This window comes from Lactuca virosa, chromosome 8, assembly GCF_052849685.1.
Source record: "Lactuca virosa cultivar CGN04683 chromosome 8, Lactuca_virosa_CGN04683_v6, whole genome shotgun sequence".
In the NCBI taxonomy this organism is placed as follows: Eukaryota; Viridiplantae; Streptophyta; class Magnoliopsida; order Asterales; family Asteraceae; genus Lactuca; species Lactuca virosa.
Window position 1 is genome coordinate 93,701,634 of NC_136433.1, and position 25,380 is coordinate 93,727,013.

The window sequence follows — 25,380 nt, forward strand, 5'->3', positions numbered from 1 at the left end:
AACCTTTCTCTTGTTTTTTCAGTACACCCTTGGAGGACTTCAAGACCATCTGAGCCCTAGCAAATGAAATCGAAACCCACACACAAACCGGTTAACACAGACGACAAAAGGAAGGAGATCGGGGTTGACGTTTTTGAGCGAGACAACAGGAAGAAGATCGGTGAGTGAAACAGCAGTCGTGGGGGTTCATCGCAGGAAAAGTAGAGCGAGAGCAGATGGAGACAGAGATAGAAATATTTGGTGGTGTAATGGCAAAATATTGGTGGTGGTGCGCTATGGGTGAAATAGTGGTGTGGCATAAAGGGGAATGAGAAATCGATTCATGATGGGGGATTTTTTCTGGTTTATGGTGTGTGATGTCTGGTGGCGATGGTGGAGCCACTCTAGGGTTAGGGCTTGCAGTTAATAGTGTTCGGTGGTGGCGTTGATGGTGGCAGCAACATAGAGTTAGGGTTTCTCATCTAGACATAAGGTAGAAGCAGGGCTGTAGACGCCGGTGAAGGTAACGACAACGTCGGGAGGGTGGCGATAGCGACAAATTTAGGAGGGTGGTGGCAACGGACGCCTATCGGAGATTGAAGAAAGTAAGGAGGTAGACAGAATAGATTTGGAAGAAACGACGACTGATAGTGTGTAGAGGATATTAGGGTTTTCCACAGACATAAGCGAAGCTACGACCGTACGTTACGATGATACGTGCGTGTATACGTTTACATTGTAAGCTTAATAGGATTGTATATGGTGTTATAAAATGTATACTTCTTAATTTTCAAGATATGGGCAATATCCTTAATAATATAGTAAGATAATAATAATAATAATAATAATAATAATAATAATAATAATAATAATAATAGTAACAACAACAACGATATACCCGATCTTTCCGAAAAATTGATCTAAACAGATCAATTACTTTGCCAGTGATTGGGCATTGTTGTAAAATACTACGTACAAGTATGGCGAGTTTTTTACATAACCATAGTAATTTGAAAAAGTATTTACTTAAACGGGATAGTCTAAAACATAATTACAAAGTAACTGTAGTTTTATTTAATTTTTTTTTAAAAAAAACCCTATATTTCTAGGAAACGCAAGAATTATCGCTAACACGTTCTCTTCTTGATCGTCTTGCAGCAGCCTCTAGTTCTTATGATCAGAACCGCATATAGCCCCATCTTTAATCGCCGGAAGTTTTTCCTATATCTACCCAACACCACCATCCCATATAAGCTTTTCAAATCGTTGATTTATTGGTTAATTGGTTTAACATTACGTCAGTTCTTATTGCTTTAGATTCGTTAAGTCAATAGTCAATGTTTCTTTCGATATTAATTGCTTCTGTGGAATTGCATATTGTTTCTTGTTAGTCAAAAACTTTGTTTTGTATATTAATTGTGTTTGAGTCCCAATAAATTCCTCTCTATTTGTCCCTTTTTTTTGGCTTACTAACTCTATATCATTAACATCATGGCATTAAATAATCATCATATAATCGTGTGATTTCATTCACTTTTCTCTTTTTTTATATCTCATTAAGGTTTTATAATAAATGCTATATGATTTGTATATTAGTCTTTCTTATTTGAAATTCTGATTTTCCTTTCTTCATAGATTTTCATCAATATGACATCAAAATCCATTACATTGTTATGTTATTGGGATGGAAAATTTTGTGATGAGAAAGAATGTATAACTTACAACAAGTCTCCGAATAAAGCAATCAAGGTTCAATGTAGAATACAGTTCGATCAGCCAAATCCATAATCCGACATCAATTGACAAGCAACGATACCATATCAAAGTAATATGCAGATACCCATCTATTGTTGGAAAGGTGATGAAATATATATCACTCCCAATCAATGACGATAATGATGTTGAGATCATGTTTGATGTGCTTAGTCTCCATCAAGAATTAAACAACATTCATCTATGTTTGATGTGCCGGTCCCTCACGAAGCATATTGGCTCGATACATGTATTCGAGGCATGCTTCCAAACCCTGTGTTAAAACGGAAGGAAAAAAGGTCGACTTCGTTCGACAAGGCTACGAAATGGAATGAACATTAAAGAAGGAAAAAAAAACTAATTTTTATGGATTGTGTAGACAACACGGTCATAATAAGAATAATAATAATAATAAAAAACAACATGTCCTTCTATGCCTAGAAAACGACATGCTGATATGTAATAGTGATTGATTGAGTAAGATTTATTCAAGTTTTTGGTCATTTACGTTACATTTACTCATTTTATATTTGATGTTTGATTATACAATATTTATCCAAGTTACATTTACATTTATAAATTTTATGTTTATTTTAGTTTTCTTATGATTTTATTCATAAAAGTTATAAACCTCAAACGTTAAATATAAAATGAACGGTGAACGATGAAAAATTAAAAAAAAAAATAAAACAAGTTTTTAGTATTTGTTATTTGATTTATCTTATTTTTTAATAGCTCTGAGACTTTACTATCAGTTGATGAGAATGGTTTAAATTATTAGAAAAAAAGAAATCTACTCTAATAAATATGAATGTTTTTTTTGTCAAATGTCAGACTCTCATTCAATTTGTCAAATGTCATTTTGTATTATTTTGAATTAATTTTTTTTCGACATGTCATTTTATGAGTTTTTCTATTTTAATAAATTTCATATAATATTTTAATGTAATAATTATAATAAATGTAGTAATAATTGAATATCAATTTCATTAATGGAATTACCTTCTTATTTCAAAATTCCCAAATTAAAGCTCATTAGTTTATTTATTTAAATTTAAAAGATAAAAAAAATCAATTTTAATAATTCATTATTTTTCTTATTTTCTTATAAATCCAAAGTTTTAAATATTTAGACCTTTATATTTAATTTTTTTAATTAACCCGTGTAACATATGAGTCTTACACCCAGTAATAATATAATAATAAGGTTACTTGTTATTTTAATGTTATATTATAAAAATATTTTACATTGTAAAAGTAATAACAAGTAATAACAAATTGGTATTCACATGATATTTAACACGTATTTAATTTACTTTAAGTAATTGAAAGTTACCAAAAACAAATTACTATGGTTTGGTAAATAAATTTGAAACTACAATTGATTTGTAAATATTTTTTGAAAATACAATGACATTGTACAAAGCGCCACTCATGCGACACCATTCCACTCGTCGGCGACCCATCTTCTACTTCCTCCCCCTCCCCTGCAAAATTTAATTGTCGACTTCCTTTTCAACCTAAATTCATGCATTTCAACCAAATTGGCCAAGAATTTCATCAACCAATTGAAGGAACGAACACTTGATGACTTGAATGATGGAAAAACCTACAAAGCTATGAAATCGTAGCAATATCGATCACTCCATCAACCGACAATGAACTTAAAAGGTGAAAATTACTTTTTGCAACATATTTTTACCCATTACCATTTTCTAATAATGGATTCATCCCTGATCATACGGTAGTATTATGAGTTGCCTATGTAAACTCTTTGCTTGATCTTGCATTATCTTATTACCGTTTTTTATAGGTTTAAAATGCGATAAATTGAATTGTTTGAGTTAAGAATTTCCGTATTTTAGGCATGATTTTGAATTTTGAATTTCACTAAAACCCTTAAAAATCTTCATTAGTTTAATTTTTGCAACTTCAATATATGGCTCCATTGACAACCTGCACGTTGGCTAAAAAGTCACCACTTATATATATCTTTTCCGAATAATCTTGTCTTCCTCACAAATGAATATATCAGCTCCATTTTTATCAACAAAATTGGATAAAAATCCCCTAAACTTTCTCTTAACCAGCCTCAAATGGCTGCTTCAAATCAAATCATTTCCCCAAATAATTTCGTACACCATCCTGTAATGTAATACCAAAGACAGGATGGCCATTCGGAGAATCTTTTCTCTCTCTCCCCTCATCGGCCTCCTGTCTCTATTCTTAATCATCACCTTAATCCTCCTAACAACCACTGCTGCCACCACCAACATCCGCCTCAGCCTCACCAGAAAACGCTCAAAAACTCTCCCCGTTTTCCGGGAAGCCCCTGCCTTCCGCAACGGAGACACCTGTACAAACACCCGTATACACATCGCCATGACTCTCGACTACAACTACCTCCGTGGGACCATGGCGGCTGTTTTGTCCATCTTGCAGCACTCGTTTTGTCCCGAAAATATTTATTTTCATTTCTTATGGTCGCATTACGACGAAGAAATATGTAAGAACATCAAAACGACGTTCCCGTATCTGAGGTTTAAAGTTTATAAATTCGATTCGAATCGTGTAAAGGGGAAGATATCGAAGTCGATACGACAAGCGCTTGATCAACCGTTGAACTACGCGAGAGTTTATTTAGGGGATATATTGCCGATGAATGTGAAGCGTGTGATTTATTTGGATTCGGATATTATAATGGTTGATGACGTGGAGAAGTTATGGAGAGTTGAGTTGGAGGAGAAGGTGCTTGCTGCACCGGAATATTGCCAAGCGAATTTCACGAGATATTTCACGAATAACTTCTGGAGGGATCCGGAGTTGGTGAAAATGTTTAAGGGTCGAAAAGCGTGTTATTTTAACACCGGTTTGATGGTTGTTGATGTGTTGAAATGGAGAAAGGGAAGGTATTCATATAAAGTGGAAAAATGGATGGTGGTTCAAAAGCAGAAAAGGATATATCATTTAGGTTCATTGCCACCTTTTTTGCTTGTTTTGGCTGGGAATATTAAAGGGATTGACCATAGATGGAACCAGCATGGGTTGGGTGGTGATAACATTGAAGGAAAATGTAGGAGTTTGCACCCTGGTCCAATTAGTTTGCTTCATTGGAGTGGGAAAGGTAAACCATGGTTGAGATTAGACTCCAGGAAACCTTGCACTGTTGATCACTTGTGGGCCCCCTATGATCTTTATCGCTCCAAAAATCATATCCTCGAAGAATAATCACCATAATTAATGAGTCATTGTTTTGTTTGATTCATAAAAAAGCAAGAACCGAAACCGCGCGAGTGAATGGGTTTGGTTAACTGCCTGCCAAGTGCCAAGGATGGAATCCAGTGTGGTGTCGTCCATGTTAATCTTCTGATCATCAAGTTATCAGAAAAGAATCTTGCATATGTTGGAATGGAATGTATGTGCAAGTCGAAGTGTGAAGCCAACATGTTAAAATGTCATGACCTTAATCATGTTAGTTAAGTTAAAGAGTTCAGTCTAATATTTTGTAGAAAGTAGCGAAGAATGTTTTGAAGGCTAATATAGAATATTATAGATTATAGATTATAGATTATAGATTCACACTTTTTTTTTTTCTTCAAGAAAAAAACAAAAAGAAAAAAAGAAAAAAACTAAACTGCCTATAAACTAATAAAAGCCTATTTAATTAATAACGAATTAATGCCAACTCTAATGTGAAATAAAGTGCTGCTAATTAAAGACCTGGTTTTGAATTTTAATTAAGCAACACTGATGCCTAAATCGGAGGTGGGGTCCGCTCTATGTGTTTCAGCTACAAGAAGACGACCTCGTTGGGCACGAGGAGGTAGATGTTTTGCGGGTTTTCTTGACCCGACAGTCCACGGTAAGAAAACTCCGGTGCCGCCACGGGGTAACCTTCTCGGGGTCATCACCATTGGACGGACTGGTGCTAACATAAGCAGTTGTGGAGCACGAAGGACGCCTACACCCCATTTGGAAACGACACCTGTCCTATGATCACAGCCTTCAAGGGTTCCAGCCGGTACATGATTTGGAACACTTGGTTGCCACACTGTCATTGCTGATGATGTGTTCTCACAGGTGTCTGTTATTCTTACTTTAAAGAAGGTGACACTGATTCGCTTAGTTGGAGATTGACACATGACGTGGCGAGCCATGTCAGCGCTGTTTCCCCTCATCACTAACAGGGATCTGTATGTACAATTATTTACAAAAAAAGAAACATTATTATCTATATTATGGAATTTGAAATTATGGTATTTGCTTACCCTTGCTTTAGGGAAAGCATGAGTGATCCTTTATAGTTTCCATCGTTATCGCAGACTAGAGTACGCCCGAAACCCATTGTTGATTCGGAAAGAAGAAGAGTGGAAATAGGTTGTTCTAGATGAGGTGGTTTTAAGAAAGGCTGTGAAAATTCACCCTGTATATATAAAAAAGAACAAGTAAGCTTATGTATTATTATTGTAAATTAACATATAGTACATGTTTAGATTTAATTATACCTCATCAAAAAAGCTAACGATGCAACTGTTTGGTCGTCTGTTTTCAGAAATCAGATGACATTGAATCAGATTGTCGATGATGTTTTCAAGAGGAGCGGGAATTGGCTCCATGTGGCCTATATATATTAACATGCAATGTTAATAATTAATCGTCATAGCATGTTGATGTTAAAGATGAGGAGCTTACTATTTTGGGATTTGGTTGTGGCGTCATCTTTTATTTGACCGAAAATTGGAGCACCAAACTGAATGAGCTCTCTTTTGATTGCCTTTGACTGCTGGTTGTACTTGATAAACGTCTGACCTGAGAGTTGTCCGTTTTGGCCAGCAACTCGTAGTTGGTTGACATAGTCATTTAACTTGGAGAGCTCAGTGTCGTTAAGTATGTCTTCATACAACTTCAAACCTCTTACAACATTCACCTGTAGCTCAAATTCCAAATACACATTGTTAAGATCTTATATATGGATTATTATGAACTGTGTTTTTAAGATTATAAATTGAAACTGTAAAAAAGGAACTCGCCATATGTCCTTTTACAGACTCCTTGGCTACGAACCCTTTTGTCAGCTTGATCTGAGCACGCCGAGCCTCCCAGTCTTCTTCTTCTTGTTGTTGTTCATGATTTGAGCATATTAGCTCCTTGTTTTCTTCCTTGTTTTCTGCTAACAAATGAACCTCTTGAGATCCTGTAGTAAAACACACCACACATAACCAATAAACTTTTTGAGATCCTGCAAAAATGTAATTGTAAATATTCCAGAAGGTGAACTGAAAGTAGCTCAACTAAAATGTATGTACTGATTGCTACTGAAAATAGATTTGATTTCGAAACTACGTATTAACAGTTTTTAATTGTCATTTGTGATACTTATCCATTTGTTGTGTAACTCCTGCTATAAATACAGTATCTTCAGGCTTTTTTTTTCCTTGTCCGGAATATTTAACAGACCTCTAAAACGAATATAAGTTAGGGATTTCGAGCATCTTGCCTAAGCTTTTATTTCAACCCTTGAGATAGATTTCGTGATGCCCATTAAAATAAGTTTTAATAATGAAAAAACATCACAAGCTTTTTTTTTTTAATTACATTCTGAACCAAAAGACGGAATAAAGTCATGAACTTTCATCTTTTGCCTTTTTATCCCGTTCAAATATTTTTATTTGGTAAAAGGTCATTTCCAGAGAAAAATATGTGTACTAGAATATTTGTGTCTTTTATGCAAATGACATTTAATTGCCTATTTGCCAATGAAACAAAATTTTGACCAATTTTCAAAAAAATGTAATTTTTGTCTACCTTACCGTGTAAAAATCAAAAAACGAAAAGTTATGCGAATCATTTTTATGCAGTTAAGCCTTAAAAAATAGATCATATACAAAAAAATATTTTAACTTCAGGCTTTAAAATAAAATCAAAAAACGAAAAGTTAGCTAGTAAAAAAATAGATCATATACAAAAAACAGTTGGTGTTACGTCTTTTATGCAACTAAAAAAATACAAGCTACAACTTATACATTTATAAATTATTTTAACTTCAAGTTTTAAAATAAAATCACAGTTAAAAAAACTCGATGGGGAAACAATACTTTTTTTCTAAAAAAAATTAGACCATCAATAGTGGAGGAGCTACTCGGTCCATTCAAAATACACAACTGAGTTTACAAAGCATTCGGCATTGCCTTGGGATTAGCATCCAATGACAAAATTCAAACAGTACCCCCAAAAAGCAGTCGCATGTGGCGACTTCCGTTATAACGGATCTGGAACTGCAGCCAAACTCCCAATCTTTCCTACTTCAAAACTTCACTATTAATTTGATATCACAACGGCATGAACTATTTCAATTTGTCAGATTAAATTATTTCAACATATTCATCCAAAACAACAGAATATTTACTAAAACTTTACGCCTATTATTCTATTATACAATTTGATATTTATTTTTATCATTCCGTTTAAATAAAGAAAACCAAAGATTTTTACCAGTCTGACAGAATATTTTTATTTAAAAATCATTATTTATGTAAACAGAAACTACTCGATGTGAAAATAATTGGGTTTTGTCATAAGAAAGGTGCCAAATGCCAAGGTGGGTAGTAAATGGACCTCCACACACCCCCAGGAAATCGGCCCAGTGCTTTTTAAAACGCTTCGCTACTCCCGAAACTAACTGTATATTGCTCGCACCATTTTAGATTGAAGCAAGACCTCGAAATGCTCACTTCTATCAAGTCATAGCAGATACAGTCAATTCGATCGAATGAACATTAGCGATCTTGTCTCTTCCGTTGAAGGAGAGAGTGACAGATAGAATGGAGACATGTACGTCGTAAATTTGGTCAATTCAAAGGACATGAGACAGAGCCCTCACAATTGAAAATTCTAGAAGAAGACATCACATGAATCTATCTTTTTGGATGTAATTTGTAAATGAATATTAAATTGAACAAATCAATGAAGTAACAAGGCGCCCGTGCTAGATGCTCTGGCACTTCACTTTCCGTGGAAAAATTCATCTATGGTTGTACATGCATCCATATTTGTATCACAGGGACATGTATGTGAAATTATATAAGGTAGAAATTAAGAAATATGATCAATTATTAGGAAATTTACATATAGCATAAGAAACAGGGGAGCGAGATCTAATGTGTCGCAGAGTTTGCAATTAGAAATTGACTGATCCACTATAAGAGATCATAAGGAGATAATCTATTATGTATATGTATATGGAGGGAGAGATCTTCAAAACTATTAACGTAAATGTAAATAATGAAAAAATTGTGTTACCTGTATCGGTGATCTCACTGTTTGGTGAATCGTCTCTGCTAAAATCTTCATCAATAACCTCAGCATCGCCATTTCCGTTGCTATCAGTGCACTCAAGCGAAATCTCGAGGTTTTTCTCTTCCACCGGAGAAGAAACATTGATTTCTTCGATTTTATCAATGCCTCCCAATCTCGTCTTCTCCTCAATCACCTTCTGAAGCTCCGCAGTAACGTCGGCGATGGAAAAATACTTCTGCATCTGAAGAATTGGGATCCAATTTAGTCTACGCCGGTGTATAGCAGCGAAAACTGTCTCGTACTCACATCTTCCGCCCTCTAATTGAGAGAGGTGGCCACACAGAGCGTCTATGATCGCGTTCGCTGCCGCAAACTCCCCTCGGAACCACGAAATAATTGCGTCCTTCGCAAACGCCCCAGGCATGATCATCCCCGGCTGTACCGGCATCATCGTTGGGACGCGATCTAAAGATGAAGAAACGCCGGATGCCGGCGCCATCCTCTCTCTTACAGCTACACAAAATGAAACTATTAGGCCTTTTCACCGGGGATAAAACGACGGCCAGGCGGTAATTGATACTACCTCCGCCTAAAAAACTTGTGGAGATTTAGAGAGAGAAACAGAGAGCAATGGTGAGAGAGATGGAGAGAACGAAATGCATACAACGATCTGTATTGTATAGGTGCTGTCTCTGCATATATAGTGAGCGAGTGAAAAAATAATACGAAAAAATAATAAAAAATTTCGGGGCCTAAATTGCCAGGTCCGTACGTGTTGGGAAGCTTGCTGACTTGTCAGATTCTAATTCGCACATTTTGCTGGCGTGGCAGTATATTAACGAACTAATCTCGTTTAAGAAGGTTTGGGTGGCAAGTTCTTCCATTGCTTAAGGGCCCCCATTTTTAATCATTCTTTAAATCATCATACATAGATTAATCAAATGAATTATTTAAAATTAGTTGAAATTTAATAGATTAAACTAAACTATAATTGATTTGGAATGGACACTGACTTGTTCAATAAAAAAACATTTTTTTTTAAATTCCATTAAACTATATATAGCGACATTCTAAAAAATTCGTCATTACGTGTCATAACTCCAAAGCTTGTATTTGACGCTAAACTTTAACAAAATGTTGTCTTAAATCATTTATAATAGGGATTTGATATTCAAATCCCAACAAAATTGGAAACGACGATAGGCTTCGTCCCCGAACCCCAACATAGATCCAATAAAATATAACGTAAACTATAGAGTTGTTCACTATAATAACCATATTTCAAGGTCATGTTATCCAACAAAATTAGATTTTAAAAGACTAAAATAGAATGACCACCTAAATCGTGATTTTTTTTACCGTACATGCACAACCCTTTTTTCCATTGTACGTGATAGAAGTTCAAACGCCCTAGACTGCAAATGTTGACCATAAATTTATGATCCCTTTTATTGGTGTCCATGTTATATATCCGATAGATTTACGTCTATTCTTTCAATGTCAACACATGACTAGACCACAAATTTATTGTGAACGACATTTTTATATCGTCCCAGGGCATGTCATCATAATAAGTATTCACTTTTTCATTTGAATGTTTTAAATTTATAGATCTCAGTGTCATATACACAGCTCATATATAAACGACTGTCTTGTGAATCATTTATTCCATGTGATTACCACGAACGCAATTATCGTTCATGAGTAGTTAAAATGTCTTATTTTTGTAACGCTCGATTTTTCAGGTAAATTTCTTATTTATTAAATGTTTATTTTATTTTGCATGAAGACTTGGTACGCTGGCCGTACCTCGAAGGATGTTGGACACGGGGCTAACCCCCTGGTACGCTGAGCTTACCCTTGGTACGCTGGGCGTACATGAGCCACGGGTAAACCCAAAATTTTAGGGTTTGAACCCTATTTAAACACCTTATGCCCCAAGGCTCTCTCATTATCAGCCTCCATTGTCCCTATAAGCACTATCTCGAAACCCTAACCCATTTCTAGAGAGAATTGATCCTTATGTGTATTTTGGTGTATCTTGAAGAAGAAGAAGCTTGGTGAAGGAGCATTGATCAAGTAGGAGCTTGTAGATCCATCATTTACTCATCTTCCTCAGCTTTCTAGAGGTATAAAGTCTTGACCTTGGTTATTTTATGCTTAGATCTAGAACTAGTTGAGATTTTAGCATATTTTGGTCCCATGGATGAGTTCTTTGAGTAAATGCTACTCCAGAAGTTATGAGATGTTCCTTTTGATGTTTTTGAGGTTCCTAGTCCATAAAGTTTGCATATTGATGGTTAAGGATCAACCATGCATGAGTTAATGATCATTTGGTGGAAGTAGAATGCTAAATCTAGGGTTTGAGTCTCTTTGAGCCATGCAAAGGCATCAAGTTAGTGATTTTATCGTTTAAGATATCCCCCAAGGGCCAGATCTGCAAAATGGACGTTTGGACTTAATGCATTAAGTGCTTAATGGTGTTTTGGCAATCTGGATCATACGTCGGGCGTACGTAAGCGTATGCTGAGCGTACGTGCCCGAGTCCGATTTCCTTTGGCGAAAGCTAGTACGCGAGGCGTACTGGTGGTACGCTTAACGTACTCACCAGGAACCCTTTTTGGGTTTTAGGACGTTTGGGCCATTATTGGGCCTTATGCCTTTTTGGGCCATTGTTGGGATTTAGGTCTCTTGGTTCTTGTTGGGCCTTTTGGTTTTTTGGGTTTGGGTTATGGGTTGAGAGGCCCACTAAGGGAAGGGTAAAATGGTCTTTTACCCCTTAGCATGTTGGACGGTAGTCTAGACCTTTTATGGGTTATTACCCCGAGTATTTACTATGGTTAATGTAACATCCGGATGATTAGGTATTTTCAATTCTAACCCTATGTATGAAAGGATATTGCATTTTGACCATTGGGCTTGAGAAAGATTGCAAGAATGGCCGATAGTGGCATTTTGGTAATTTTGGCCAAGAGATTAGTATGTTGAGCGTACGTTGTGTACACTAGGCGTAATGGGGCGGACCCTAGTACTCTACGCGTACACCGCATACGCAGGGCGTACGTAATGAAACCTCAAACCCTAATTTTTAGGGTTTGGTCCATATATAACCATCATTATCACCCCATTTCTCATTCCCTCATCATTATCACCTCATTTCTCACTTAGCTAACCCTAAGTGAGAAGAGTGCATCTTGAGCTTATATGTAACACCCAGAATCAGAAAGACCAAGAAAAGAAAGGAAAGGCTCTAAGTCAAGAGTCAACTCGTCGAGTCCAGGGAGGAACTCGACGAGTCGGAGCGGGATCCGGGGCATAGAGTAAGTGACCGACTCGGCGAGTCGGCTAGTGGACTCGGCGAGTCTGGTCTGGGCGAGAAAAACCCTAATTCCGGGGGTTGTGCCCTATTTAAAGAACATTACATCCCTTCCCCAGCCTCTTTACTCCCCTTTTGAGATCCAGAAACCCTAAATCGTGAGTGAGAGCCCTTGGAAGCAATTTAGAGCCTAGATAAGTGATTTTGGTGGAAAGGGGGCTTGAAGATCAAGAGGCTTGCTGCAAAGGAATGGTGTAGATCCGAGATCTACTTCAGTTGGAGCATATATTGGAGGTAATAAGCTGTTGCTTTGGCTTTATTGCAAATAGATCTATCTTATGTTTGAGATTTGGGGCATTTTGGGCATGATTGAGATCTATGTCGAGTTAGAGGCCTAGATCTGAGGTTGCTACCTCAGATCTAGACTTGTGATGGTCCAGAAGGTCATAAAGTTCATGTTAATAAGTTGTTGGTGAAGCCCCTTTGTCTTAAACCCTAGCCCTAGAGTGTTTTGGGCCTTTAGCTCCTTGGTTTCACGTAAAGTTTGCAACTTTACGTGGGGGATAGACTGTAGAAGAGTGGATTTATGGATTGGAGCCCCTGCATGGCCCGAAAAGCCACTGTATGGATTGAGAATTGGAGAGACTCGGCGAGTCACATGGGTGTACTCGACGAGTTGTGTGAATATGTGCATGGGCTCGGCGAGTTGGAAGAACAACTCGGCGAGTCTGTTGAAGATTGCCTAGGACTCGGCGAGTCTGTTCTTGGACTCGACGAGTCAGGTCGCAGAACCCCCAACCTTTTCTGGTTAAGACGCAGATCAGGGAGTTGAGTGGTGGCTCAGTGAGTTGGACAGGATGGGACTCAGTGATCGTTGAACTCGACGAGTCCTGGGGTGACTCGACGAGTTGGATCGTATTTTGAGAGCTTCTGAGTTTAAGGACTCGGCGAGTCTTCGGGTCGACTCGGCGAGTCGAGTCAACTGGAAGGTTGACTTTGACCAGGAATTTGACTTTAACCAGAGTTGACTTAGTTTGACTTCTAGAGTTCAGTTTGGAACTAAGTGTCTTATTGATATTAGTAGCTCGGGGAGCTAGTGGAGCAGCGGTTCAGAAAGTATGTTATTATGTATGGTAGGAAGACCCGGGGGTTAGCCCTAGGCATTGTGCATGAAAGACCAGGAGGAGGCTCCTGGCACACAGTATGTTATTATGTATGGTAGGAAGACCCGGGGGTTAGCCCTAGGCAATATGCATGAAAGACCAGGAGGAGGCTCCTAGCACACAGTATGTTATTATGTATGATAGGAAAACCCGGGGGTTAGCCCTAGGCAATATGTATGAAAGACCAGGAGGTGGCTCCTGGCGCACTGTATGCTATTGTGTATGAAAGACCAGGGGGTGGCTCCTGGCACACTATATGCGGAGTGGCCTAGTAGAGTAGTCTGTATAGTTGTCTTTGTGATACTTGCATGAAAGACCAGGGGGTGGCCCTTGGCACTTGTCTGTAAGACCTAGGGAGTGGCCCCAGGCTTGACCAGAAGACCACGTGCGGCCCGTGGCATAACCGTAAGACTATGTTTGGCACATAGCACCTTAGCAAGACTATGTTTGGCACATAGCACCTTACTTGATTATGGATATATTGGTTATGTATGGCTCTTGGCTATGTATGGCATGTATGGATCAGTTGGTTTGTATGGTATGTGGTATCTGGGGAACTCACTAAGCTTCGTGCTTACGGTTTTCAGTTTTGGTTTCAGGTACTTTGTTTTCAAGGAAAGGAGTCGGCTCGATCGCAGCACATCACACTATGTTTTCCGCACATGAGATCTTTGGGATCACACTCTGATATGGTTTTATGATAATATGTTTTGATTACTGACACTTTGGCTTGACACGAAATATTATTATGAATGTTTTTATACTGATGGTTTTATGTAATAACTTATTTAAAAATGAAATTTTTGGCCTTGAATTTTGGGATGTTACATTATATTTGTGTTTTGTGGCATTTTTGAAGAAGAAGAAGGTGGTGAGAAGAACTTGGAGCTTGGAAGCAACTTGGATATGAGATTATCTTGTTGATAGCAACCTCCTCGAGGTAAAAAGCTCATAACTTGATCATCTTATCTTGTAGATCTAGCCATTTCTTCATTTAGGGCATTTTTGTTCCCAAATAGGATGATTCTTGAGCATGGCATGCTCTTAGTCGAATAAGTCGTCCTTTCAGACCTAATGAGGGGTCTTGAGTCATAAAGTTATGGTGTTGATGCTTAGTCATAAAGTTAGGCCCCATATATATCGGTCCCTTCAGAGTTATTTCCCGGGTGGGCAGGCTTGCGTATTGATTGGAGCTACCCAAGGAGCCTAGTCAGATTCACAACAATTTTCACATCTCTCAGCTGCAGAAGTGTTTGGTTGATGATTCTGCACTATTTCCTTTGAAGGATATTCAGTTGGATGAGCACCTGAATTATACAGAGAGACCGCTTGCGATCCTAGACAAGAAGGCAAAGACTTTGCGGAACAAGGTTGTGGGTCTAGTGAAGGTGAAATGGCAGGACTGGAAGGGTTCAGAATGGACATAGGAGCATGAGGAGGAGATAAGGTAGCACTACCCAGAATTATTGCGGAGGCAGACTTCGATGACGGAGTATGATTCAAGTGGGGGAGAGTTGTAACTCCCGATTTTTCAGGTAAATTTCTTATTTATTAAATGTTTATTTATTTTGCATGAAGACCTAGTACGATAGGCGTACATGAGGTACGCTGGGCGTACCTCGAAGGATGTTGGCCACGGGTTTAACCCCTAGTACGTTGGGCGTACCCTTGGTACGTTGGGCATACGCGAGCCACGGGTAAGCCCTAAATTTTAGGGTTTTGCACCCTATTTAAACACCTTATGCCCCAAGGCTCTCTCATTATCAGCCTCCATTTTCCCTATAAGCACTATCTCGAAACCCTAACCCATTTCTAGAGAGAATTGATCCTTGTGTGTGTTATGGTGTGTGTTTTTGTATCTTGAAGAAGAAGAAGCTTGGTGAAGGAGCATTGATCAAGTAGGAGCTTGTAGATCCAACATTTACTCATCTTCCTCAGCTTTCTAGAGGTATAAAGTCTTGACCTTGGTTATTCTACGCTTAGATCTAGAAGTAGTTGGGATTTTAGCATTTTTTGGTCCTATGAATGAGTTCTTGTGAGTAAATGTTACTCCAGAAGTTATGAGATGTTCCTTTTGATGTTTCTGAGGTTCCTAGTCCATAAAGTTTGCATCTTGATGGTTATGGATCAACCATGCATGAGTTAATGATCATTTGATGGAAGTAGAATGCTAAATCTAGGGTTTAAGTCTCTTTGAGCCATGCAAGGGCATCAAGTTAGTGGCTTTATCGTTTAAGACATCCCCCAAGGGCCAGATCTGCAAAATGGACGTTTGGACTTATTGCATTAAGTGCTTAATTATGTTTTGGCAATCTGGGTCGTACGCCGGGCGTACGTAAGCGTACGTTGAGCGTATGTGCCTGAGTCCTCGATTTCCTTTTAGGACGTTTGGTCCATTATTGGGCCTTATGTCTTTTTAGGCCATTATTGGGCTTTAGGTCTCTTGGGCCTTGGTGTGCCTTTGGTCTTTTGGGCTTGGGCCATGTGTGGAGAAGCCTACTAAGGGAAGAGTAAAATTGTCTTTTACCCCTTAACATGTTGTATGGTAGTCTAGACCTTTTATGCGTTATTACCCCGAGTATTTATTAGGGTTAATTGGAATGTTCATTGTGAGGAGTCGTGGTAGTAGCAGTCCGAGAGTGCGATTTGTCTATCTTTAGTTTAAGGTGAGTCTATTCACTATACTTGTGGGTCGAAGGCACCAATGGCGGCCCAGTGGATTATGTTTGTAGGATGATAGTGGTCTTTGTGACACTTGCTAATGTGTATGTGTGTGCTTGTTGTTATTGTGGGCGGGGCCCGTATGCGATTTGGGCGGGGCCTGTTATGCTATAGGCAGGGCCCGTATGCAAGTTGGGCGGGGCCCTTTTTTATGTATGGTATGTGGTATTTTTTTTGTTGGGGGGGGGGGATCTCACTAAGCTTTGTGCTTACAGTTTATGGTTATAGTTTTAGGTACCTCCAGTTCGAAAAGGAAGAGTCTGGTTTGATCGCAGCGCATCCATCCATGTTTTTCCACACATTTATGATTTTGGGAATTTTACTCTGATAACTAATTCGATGTGACATACTTTAAATGGTTGATATGTGATTTGATGGTATTTGGATTGAATTAAAAATGAAATTTTTACTTGGATTTTTTGGATGTTATAATTTTAAAGGTCGCAACAGTTTAGTTTGCATTTTTCATGTTATATTTTTTTGAACAACGGAGTTTATTAAAAAGGAACCAGTAGGAAGCTAGTAGGAAGTTGGACCATAAAAGAGTACAACGAACAAAAAAGAAAGAAAGAGCAGAATCCATATGAAGCAAACAAACCAACTAAAACACAAAGAATGGAAAAATAACAAAAACATAAACAACACCTAGATCAGTGGAACTGTGGAAGCACATCAACTGAATTCAGCAACAGGTAAAACGACTCAAGCGTAGAAAATGCAAACTTTATTGGAGCATCATCGATTGGAAGTGTAGTTTTGGACTTGGTTCTTGTGCATATCAACTTCAACCGTGATTAAGTCTAACTGATAACCCTAGATAGAACCCGAGATAGGAGGCAACAAAATTTCAAATTGATTGCATTGATTCATCACAACATCATCAATTAATATCGTTGACTTTAAGACTAAAGTGTTTATAACCACAAAAATAGTTTGTTTTCATATGGGAAAGGTTCAATATGATATTGTTCGACAAATAAGACCACTTAATTACAACACAAAATGTCAAGGAATCCTGCCATACCTAAAATCCGTTTATAAATTGAGTTTTTAGCAAGTTAGACATTTCTTTTAAATTAAAAACCTACAGACAAGATGTTATTTTCTTATGTTTATATTCACTTGTCATTTTTAGCACTTTTATTATAAAAATTCATCCCCTTTTTCATACAAAAATTAACATTTTTTTGATAGTTACAACTTAATACCTTTTTTTTTGAATGACCGAGATTATATTAAAAGAAATAAAGCTAGTAATAAGCTAGAAGTATAAAGAAGTACATTTTTGAAAGAGAATTACAACACCACTCGGTCCAACGTAAAGAAGATGATTTTTTCTTGGGACAATTAACCATATAAACGAGATAACTTGAACATAAAAACATCAACAATGCATAATTTAATTGAAGACGTAAATTAGGTGGAATATATAGTTAGACAACTAATAGATTAAATTCAGTCACAGTCACAATCACAGTCACAGTGAAGTGAAGTGTCGTGTTAACATTCAAGTACATGTTTGGTTGAAATTTGTAAAATTTAATGCATTGTATAAAAATAGTTGAGTTTTATGAAATGTTTAATAACGAGGGTTTAAAGTCACGAGTTGCGGTTAAAGTTTAGAGTAAATTACACAAATGGTCCCTATGGTTTGGGGTAATTTGCGCGTTTGGTCTCTAACGTATTTTTTTAACTCGGAAAGTCCCTACTGTTTGTTTTTGTTACGCGCTTGGTCCTTACTGTTTGTTTTTGTTACGCGTTTGGTCCCTATCTTACCTAAAAAGACTATTATTTAAATTAGGGAAAATGGTGGGGTAGGTAAGGTAAGATGAGGGGATGAGGTTGGTGGTGTGTTTATTTAAATAAATTAAAAAATCAAGGGCAAAATAGTTTTTATTCGGTAAGACAGAGACCAAACACGTAACAAAAACAAACAATAGGGACCTTCCGAGTTAAAAAAATTAGTTAGGGATCAAATGCGCAAATTAGCCTAAAACATAGGGACCATTCGTGTAATTTACTCTAAAGTTTAAGCATTATTTTTTGTAATATACGACGTTCTTTTAAAGTTTAAGTTCCACATAATTGTCGTTTTTTTTTTATAATTTGTTGAAAGCAGACAATGTATGCATTTAAGTTATATATTTGGTGAAAGACTTAGCAAGAAGACATTAAACTTATAGCATGACCAAAAAATTGATAAATTAATTTACATAGTTGCTCGTACTTAGTACCGTAGTTATCCAAAAGTAGCATACGTCTTTAGGCGAAACACCTAATGTTTTTTTTTTTTAAATATATACAAACGTTGATGGTACTTAGTATTGCAAATCTCTAAAAGTTAATTTGATAGTATATAATATGACATCGGCTCCAAACCTCTTCATATTTCCTATGACAAATTATTTAAAAAATAGAAAAATATAAAAGATATAAAAAAAAACCATAAATAAAGTTTTTTATATGGGTGAGGAACCATCCACGATAAAAATTGAAGCCATATGAATCATCCAAGAGATCAAAAGTATTTGGAGACTAAAACCCATAATCTAGAAAACCGCGAGGACCATTTATCAAGATGATAATTGATCCCAATGTTTTCACGAATTCAAAAAGGCATCGGTGTACCGAGCATAAAGGCGAACATCATGAATGACTAAAAAGGCAATGCGTTCATTGATCGAGAATTCCTGATAGCAGTGAACAATATTGTAAACCATGATTTTCAATTATGTTCATCGGAGTTGAGAAACTGTTTTGCATCCAAATTGTCTTTGAATACAATAAGGATATAGATCCCAACCAAATATATAAATTCAAGCCTCGAACATCATTCAACATCCTTGAAAGCTATAATGTTCATCGAGATATGAAAGGAGTCTGTTCTCCCTACGAGGGTCCAGTCATTCCATTCCTTATGTTGAAGAGAAGAATACATACAAATTATAGTTTTTTCTATATTATGATATTTATGGTGACATGGATAGTTCCTTTGACGAGCCAAACAAACGCCTACTGCTACTCTAGTGTCCATTCTCATTCTTGTGTTTTGGCGGTGGTACTCTCATCGGAGGTACTAGAGTTGCGACACTTCTTTGTTGGTTTTCCTTTCAAATTTTGTTAAGTTAACTCTTAGTTTAGACACTCCGATCATTGTCTCGTTCAGTCGTTTAATGTTTTTTCGAGGGCCATAGAATCTTTCACCCAAATAAACCCCATGAATCCAAATTTATTTCTAAACTTGTTTATTTTCTTGGCAAAATACATATCACCCACAAGTCAATACAACTTCAAGGTTTTCCAAAGGGCGGCTTCAATCCCAATCGAGAGAGAAGTTTTGGAAACGAAAGTCGTTGCCTTGTAGTAGAGTGAGTGATCGTCCCCGTTGTATTTTTTCCGTCGAGCATGTTGCCACAATAATTGCAACATATATTAACAAATTGGGCTATGAATTTTTGACATGTTTTATTTAGTTATATACTGTAAATAATAAGAATCCTAAATTTCCAACTAGAGAGTATTAAAACATACACAGGATCCCATTGGGCCACGGCTGCGATACCATTTTGGACCATGCGGCATGAGTCAATGAGTCATCCGATGCGACTTACCACGCAGCCACGCCCCAGCCCCCACATGCCTACGATTCTTTCTCCGCTAGAATTTCAAGAATATTTACAGCTTATTATTCTTTTTAATGAACATATAGCTTTTTTCTCTTTTGATATTTAAGATAATAAATATAATATATAGAACACATAATATTTGTATGATATTATCAATTTGTTTATCTTATTTTGAGATAATACTCTAAAACTTATAGTCTGTACATTATAATTGTTTTGTTATCTTAAAATTGGAAAATGTTTTTAATACTAAATGGTTAAAATTATTTATTTTCAATAACGAAAAAAACATAAAGATTTTATGACTAAACAAAATTGAAGCACATGAACCATAAACTAATAGAAACACCTTGTATTTTATTATAGTTTGTCATTGTTAAATAACTTGTAGAAACTTGATAAATAATTGATAAATTAATGGCTTATTGTTCTAAGTTCTTGGTAATTAATCCAAGAAATAATGAAACTGAAAATTCTTTCCATGCTACGGTTGTGCCAATAATTGGGAAACCAGCTCATGAACATGCAATGCTTGTCTCTTTCCTTTAAAATTATAATAAAAATAATTAATTTCCGAAAAAGGCATCATAAAATTAAATTTTAAAAAGCTTCGTTTATAATTTTTAATATTTTAATGATCAGTTTAAGTTGATTTCCATCATAAAAAGGTTATCCGTCTTTTAAACGTCCAAGAACCTTAATAATTTTTTTTTTTGGAATGGTTGTAAGAATATTTAAATAAATTGTGAAACAGCAGCAATATATATTGTTTCAATCACAATCTGCTATGCATTTTGAAAACATCTTCAATAACTATGTTTTTGTAATAATAATGGATTAATGGTAACGAAACTATTTTTCTATCCATTTATGCAATAAACAAAAATATTGGACGAACTACATGTCATTTTTGTCGACATATTATAGGTGATGACATGACATTTAACATTTATTTATAAATGTTTACTTAAGTTTAATAATATTTATAAGATTTCTATTACGCATTTTTAATAAAACTTTCTGTCATGAATATTTCAAGAACTACCACCAATTTACTAGTAAGAAAACTCAACCAAATCTAAATAAAATGTAAATCCAAACGATTTAGTTAAATAAAGAAGAATTGAATAATTAGACATTTAAAATAATCTAGATGGTCTAGATGGAAATTTTGTAAAAGTCTATTCAATCACCATGATCTTTTGCACAGAATAATCATATTGTCAATTCTAATAAAGATATGAAATCATATCATGTTCATGTTGACCATCGGCCATGTATATGATCAGTTATATTTCACATCATAAATACAATCAGATAGAGAGACAATAATTCAATATTTACTGAAACTTAGGTTTCAAACGCATCAAAGAATCTACTTTTAATTCAATATGGAAAGTCATGAATTTGTTGTTACGATGTGTATTATAGCCTATTTGGTGTTTGACATTATGTTCTTCAACTCAAATGTTTGAGTGTTCAAATCATATAATACGCACCGGTGTAACTTATGCGGAGGGGAGTGGTGTAGAATATGCCGAACTCCATTTCAACCAAGAGCCCTCCCACACCAGCTTCAACCCTTGTCTAAAAAGGGAAACGACAAGAATTTGTCAATCTCCACACAAAACCTTGGCATGCCGAGGTGAAGGTACCACGTTCCCTTTTTTGCCAAGCTTCATGTGACCTTCCACCTCATATATATACCGAGCTTGACCACTCCTCACTCCATGTAGTCTTTAGGAGTAAACAAGAGAGTTTGCATATCAAGGTTTATATATATATATATATATATATATATATATATATATATATATATATATATATATATATATATATATATATATATATATATATATATAACATTCTAAAAATCATGATAAAATTTTCATTTTTCAAAAACCAATTTCCATGAAACCACATGTCAAATCAAACATTGTTTTCCAATATATATATATATATATATATATATATATATATATATATATATATATATATATATATATATATATATATAATACAAATATCTATAACATCCTAAAAATCATGATAAATTTTTCATTTTTCAAAAGCCAATTTCCATGAAACCACAAGTCAAATCAAACATTGTTTTCAAAAACATCAAGATAGATCCATAAAACCAGAGTATCATAAATCTCTCAAATACAAATATCAGCAGGAGGATGTGTATAATCATGTCTTCGCCTTGCCCCGATCATCAGATGTACCTGAAACCACGAAATCAAACTATAAACCAAAGCTTAGTGAGTTCCGCCAAAACACCCCATACAACATACAATGACAACTTCAACACATGCATATAGGGTTTTGTTGGCCCGAAGCCTCAACCCGACCATCCATGGTTTGTTGGCATGTTGCCTCAACCCAACCATCCAGGGTTTGTTGGCATATAGCCTCAACCCAACCATTTCGGGTTTGTTGGTCTACCGCACGAAGAAATACCACCTCAACCCACCCATCCAGGGTTTGTTGGCCTCCCGCCTCAACCCAACCACCAATATGTCGACATATACAACAGATAAACAATATTCAGCAAGTACAGACAATCATACAGATCTACCAATCTAATTGGTCACTACAACATATCGCATCCTATATATACCAGGATACATAACCTAGTGGGCCGACATTGGTGCATTCGACCCACGAGTTGTAACATCCCAAATTTCAAGCCCAAAAATTTCATTTTTAATTAAGTAATTCACAACATAGTTTACCAAAGCATTTCCCATGCCATGTCATTTGTAAAAAGAAACTTAACAATGTGTCTGAAAATCATATCGTCAAAAGTAAAATAAATCAGAATACATTCCTAGAAAACTCCATGCGGAAACCATGTGTGTGTGTGATGCGCTGCTACACCGTCGGCTCCTTCCCCTTAGACGAAGAGGTACCTGAAACCAAAACTAAAATTGTAAGAACAAAGCTTAGTGAGTTCCCCCATCATACCACATACCATACAATCACATAGCATACATACTGCCGGACAATTCTGGGGTGCCCGTCCTACCCATGTCAAACCATTCTGGGGTGCTGACCTACCCATGTCAAGCCATTCTGGGGTGCCAACCTACCCTCCGGTCTTTCAACCAAATACGGGGACTATTTCACCCCTACTGGTAACACATAATATCATATCTCAATCATGCTGTCAGACATATCTGGGGTGTCCGACCTACCCGTTGGTCCTAACGACCGATTAGGGGACTAGTCCCCTTCTACTGATACTATCTCACGTAACATAGCAAACTAGCATAGTCACATATCAAGCAAACTAGCATACTCTCATATCAAGCAATATCAGACCAGACAATTATCACAAAGACAATCATCTCAGCTAAACAACTACTAGTGGGCCGGCCTTGGTGCCTTAGACCCACTTCTACTGGAAGGTAACTCACCTCGATGTCGCGTAGTGTCGGAACTGTCCTCGGCGTGAAGGTCGGCTCTCCTTGACTCCTCAATCCCTACACGACAACCCTCAAGTCATCAAACAGAACATACAACCCTAACCAGGGTCAACTCAAGTCCAGCCAAAGTCAATATTGGACAAAGTCAACACCCAGTTGACTTGACTCGCCGAGTTGGTCTACCAACTCGGCGAGTCCATACTTCTCTACGCCGATCCAACCCCGACTCTACTCGTCGAGTCTAGCAAGAACTCGACGGGTTCTCCTTCATTCAAACCATCGGGACCATCTTCATCCGACTCGTCGAGTTCCTCCTTGAACTCGGCGAGCTCATCTCCCTCATAAAAATGTGTCCAGACTATGACTCGCCGAGTTGTATGAACAACTCGTCGAGTCCATCTTCAAATATTGGGAGATTGCCTTGGACTCGCCGAGTCTGTTCATCCACTCGTCGAGTCCCATGATTCCCAGGCCCCCTTTTTGCGTCCAAACAACTAAGGGACCTCCTTCCCTAACAACTGGTCCATCCACAGAAAGGATTTGGTGGTCAATACACACCGACTCGCCGAGTCCCACAAACGACTCGTCGAGCCCAACCATTACTATACAATCAATTTAGATGGGTCTTAACTCATCAAAACCAGAGATCTGGTCCCCTAATGTCCATTTTACACGTAAATTTTCCAACTTGGTGCACATACAAGGGATCTTTGGCGCAAAAGGCCATAAAAAGTGATCCACAAGATGCATGGGGCTCTCATGGCCATAAAGTTGGAACCTTTATGCCATGAGACCCTTCCAATGACTCAGATCTGAAGTCAAGACCTCATATAACACTCCACAAATCCGAATATGGCTTGGAAAGCCCTAAATGTGCCCAAAACCCAAGTCCAAAGATGAATAAACACATAGAAGATCAAAACAGGGGCATTTTACCTTGATTGAGCTGAAAATGGAACTAGATCCCTGAATCTCTAAGCCCCAACTCGAACTCTCAAGCTTCTCTCTTCTTTTCCAAGCTACACAAACCACCAAATGTACCAAAATGGCCTTAGAACACACAAAAACGGCTAGGGTTTCGTTACACAGCTTTCTGGGAGTGATAAGGGCGATGGAGGCCGAGATAAAGTGTTTAAATAGGGTGCAAACCCTCAAATTTAGGGCTCACTCAAACAGCACCTACTCGTCGAGTTAGTATCCCGACTCGTCGAGTAGGTCACTTAAACTTCCTGCGGATCCCGTCTCTACTCGACGAGTTGGGCCACCAACTCGTCGAGTCCCAGAGAAAATACATACGATTCTTGAATAAAATACATACCAGGAATCAGGTGTTACAAATCTCCCCACTTATCTTAGACTTCGTCCTCGAAGTCTGCCGCTGAATCCGGAAAAAGCTCGGGGTAATGCTCCCTCATCTCATCCTCCGGCTCCCAGGTCCATTCCGAGCCTTTACGGTGCTGCCATTGCACCTTTACCAGCTCCACCCTCCTGTTCCTCAGATCCCTTGACTTCCTGTCAAGGATTGCCACTAGCCGCTCGATGTAATTTAGGCTGTCATCAACCTGAATATCCTCTAAAGGCACCACCACCGAATCGTCCACCAGACACTTCCGCAGCTGGGAGACGTGAAAAGTGATGGGTTTTGAGCATTCTAACACTCCTAAGTGTACATGCAACCCTAAATACCTTGGATCTATGTTTTCTCTATTATACATGCAATTATGAACTTTCCAAGGTATTACCCTGTCTAGCATACAATACTTGATACTTGGGTAATCAAATGGATAGAATACATACCTTTGTTTGATGTAGCTTGTCTCCATGAAGCTTGAGTGCCTAGTGCCCCAAGTGTGACACCTCAAATGGTTCACACAACACCAAATGCACATGGAATGACTTGTGAGAAATGGAACACTCCTTGAAATCGTCTAGCCCTCATATTCACACATTAGTGCACGATTTCTTGAGCCATGGGATTCTTTTATATGGTGGCTATTAGGGTTACACCATGTAACTCATAACTTTACCCATTCCTTATGCTCCATGGATTTTAACCTCCATGGAGTATCCACGGGTCATCCGATGGACTTAGTCCA

At 37.4% G+C, this 25,380-nt stretch overlaps 2 protein-coding genes across 2 annotated transcripts; one reads left to right on the plus strand and one right to left on the minus strand.

Moving 5' to 3' along the window:
* Positions 1–3,832: 3,832 nt before the first annotated feature.
* Positions 3,833–5,461, plus strand: LOC145129833 (putative galacturonosyltransferase-like 4). Its single transcript, XM_079064642.1, has one exon. It carries the CDS (start codon positions 3,901–3,903, stop codon positions 4,957–4,959), a length of 1,059 nt encoding a protein of 352 aa, XP_078920768.1. The 5' UTR covers positions 3,833–3,900; the 3' UTR covers positions 4,960–5,461.
* On the minus strand, positions 5,257–9,708 carry LOC145129832 (RNA demethylase ALKBH10B-like). Its single transcript, XM_079064641.1, has 6 exons — positions 9,031–9,708; positions 6,762–6,925; positions 6,424–6,658; positions 6,237–6,352; positions 6,000–6,154; positions 5,257–5,922 (listed from the first exon to the last, which is right to left on the minus strand). Exons 1-6 carry the CDS (start codon positions 9,524–9,526, stop codon positions 5,469–5,471), a joined length of 1,620 nt encoding a protein of 539 aa, XP_078920767.1. The 5' UTR covers positions 9,527–9,708; the 3' UTR covers positions 5,257–5,468.
* Positions 9,709–25,380: the final 15,672 nt, after the last annotated feature.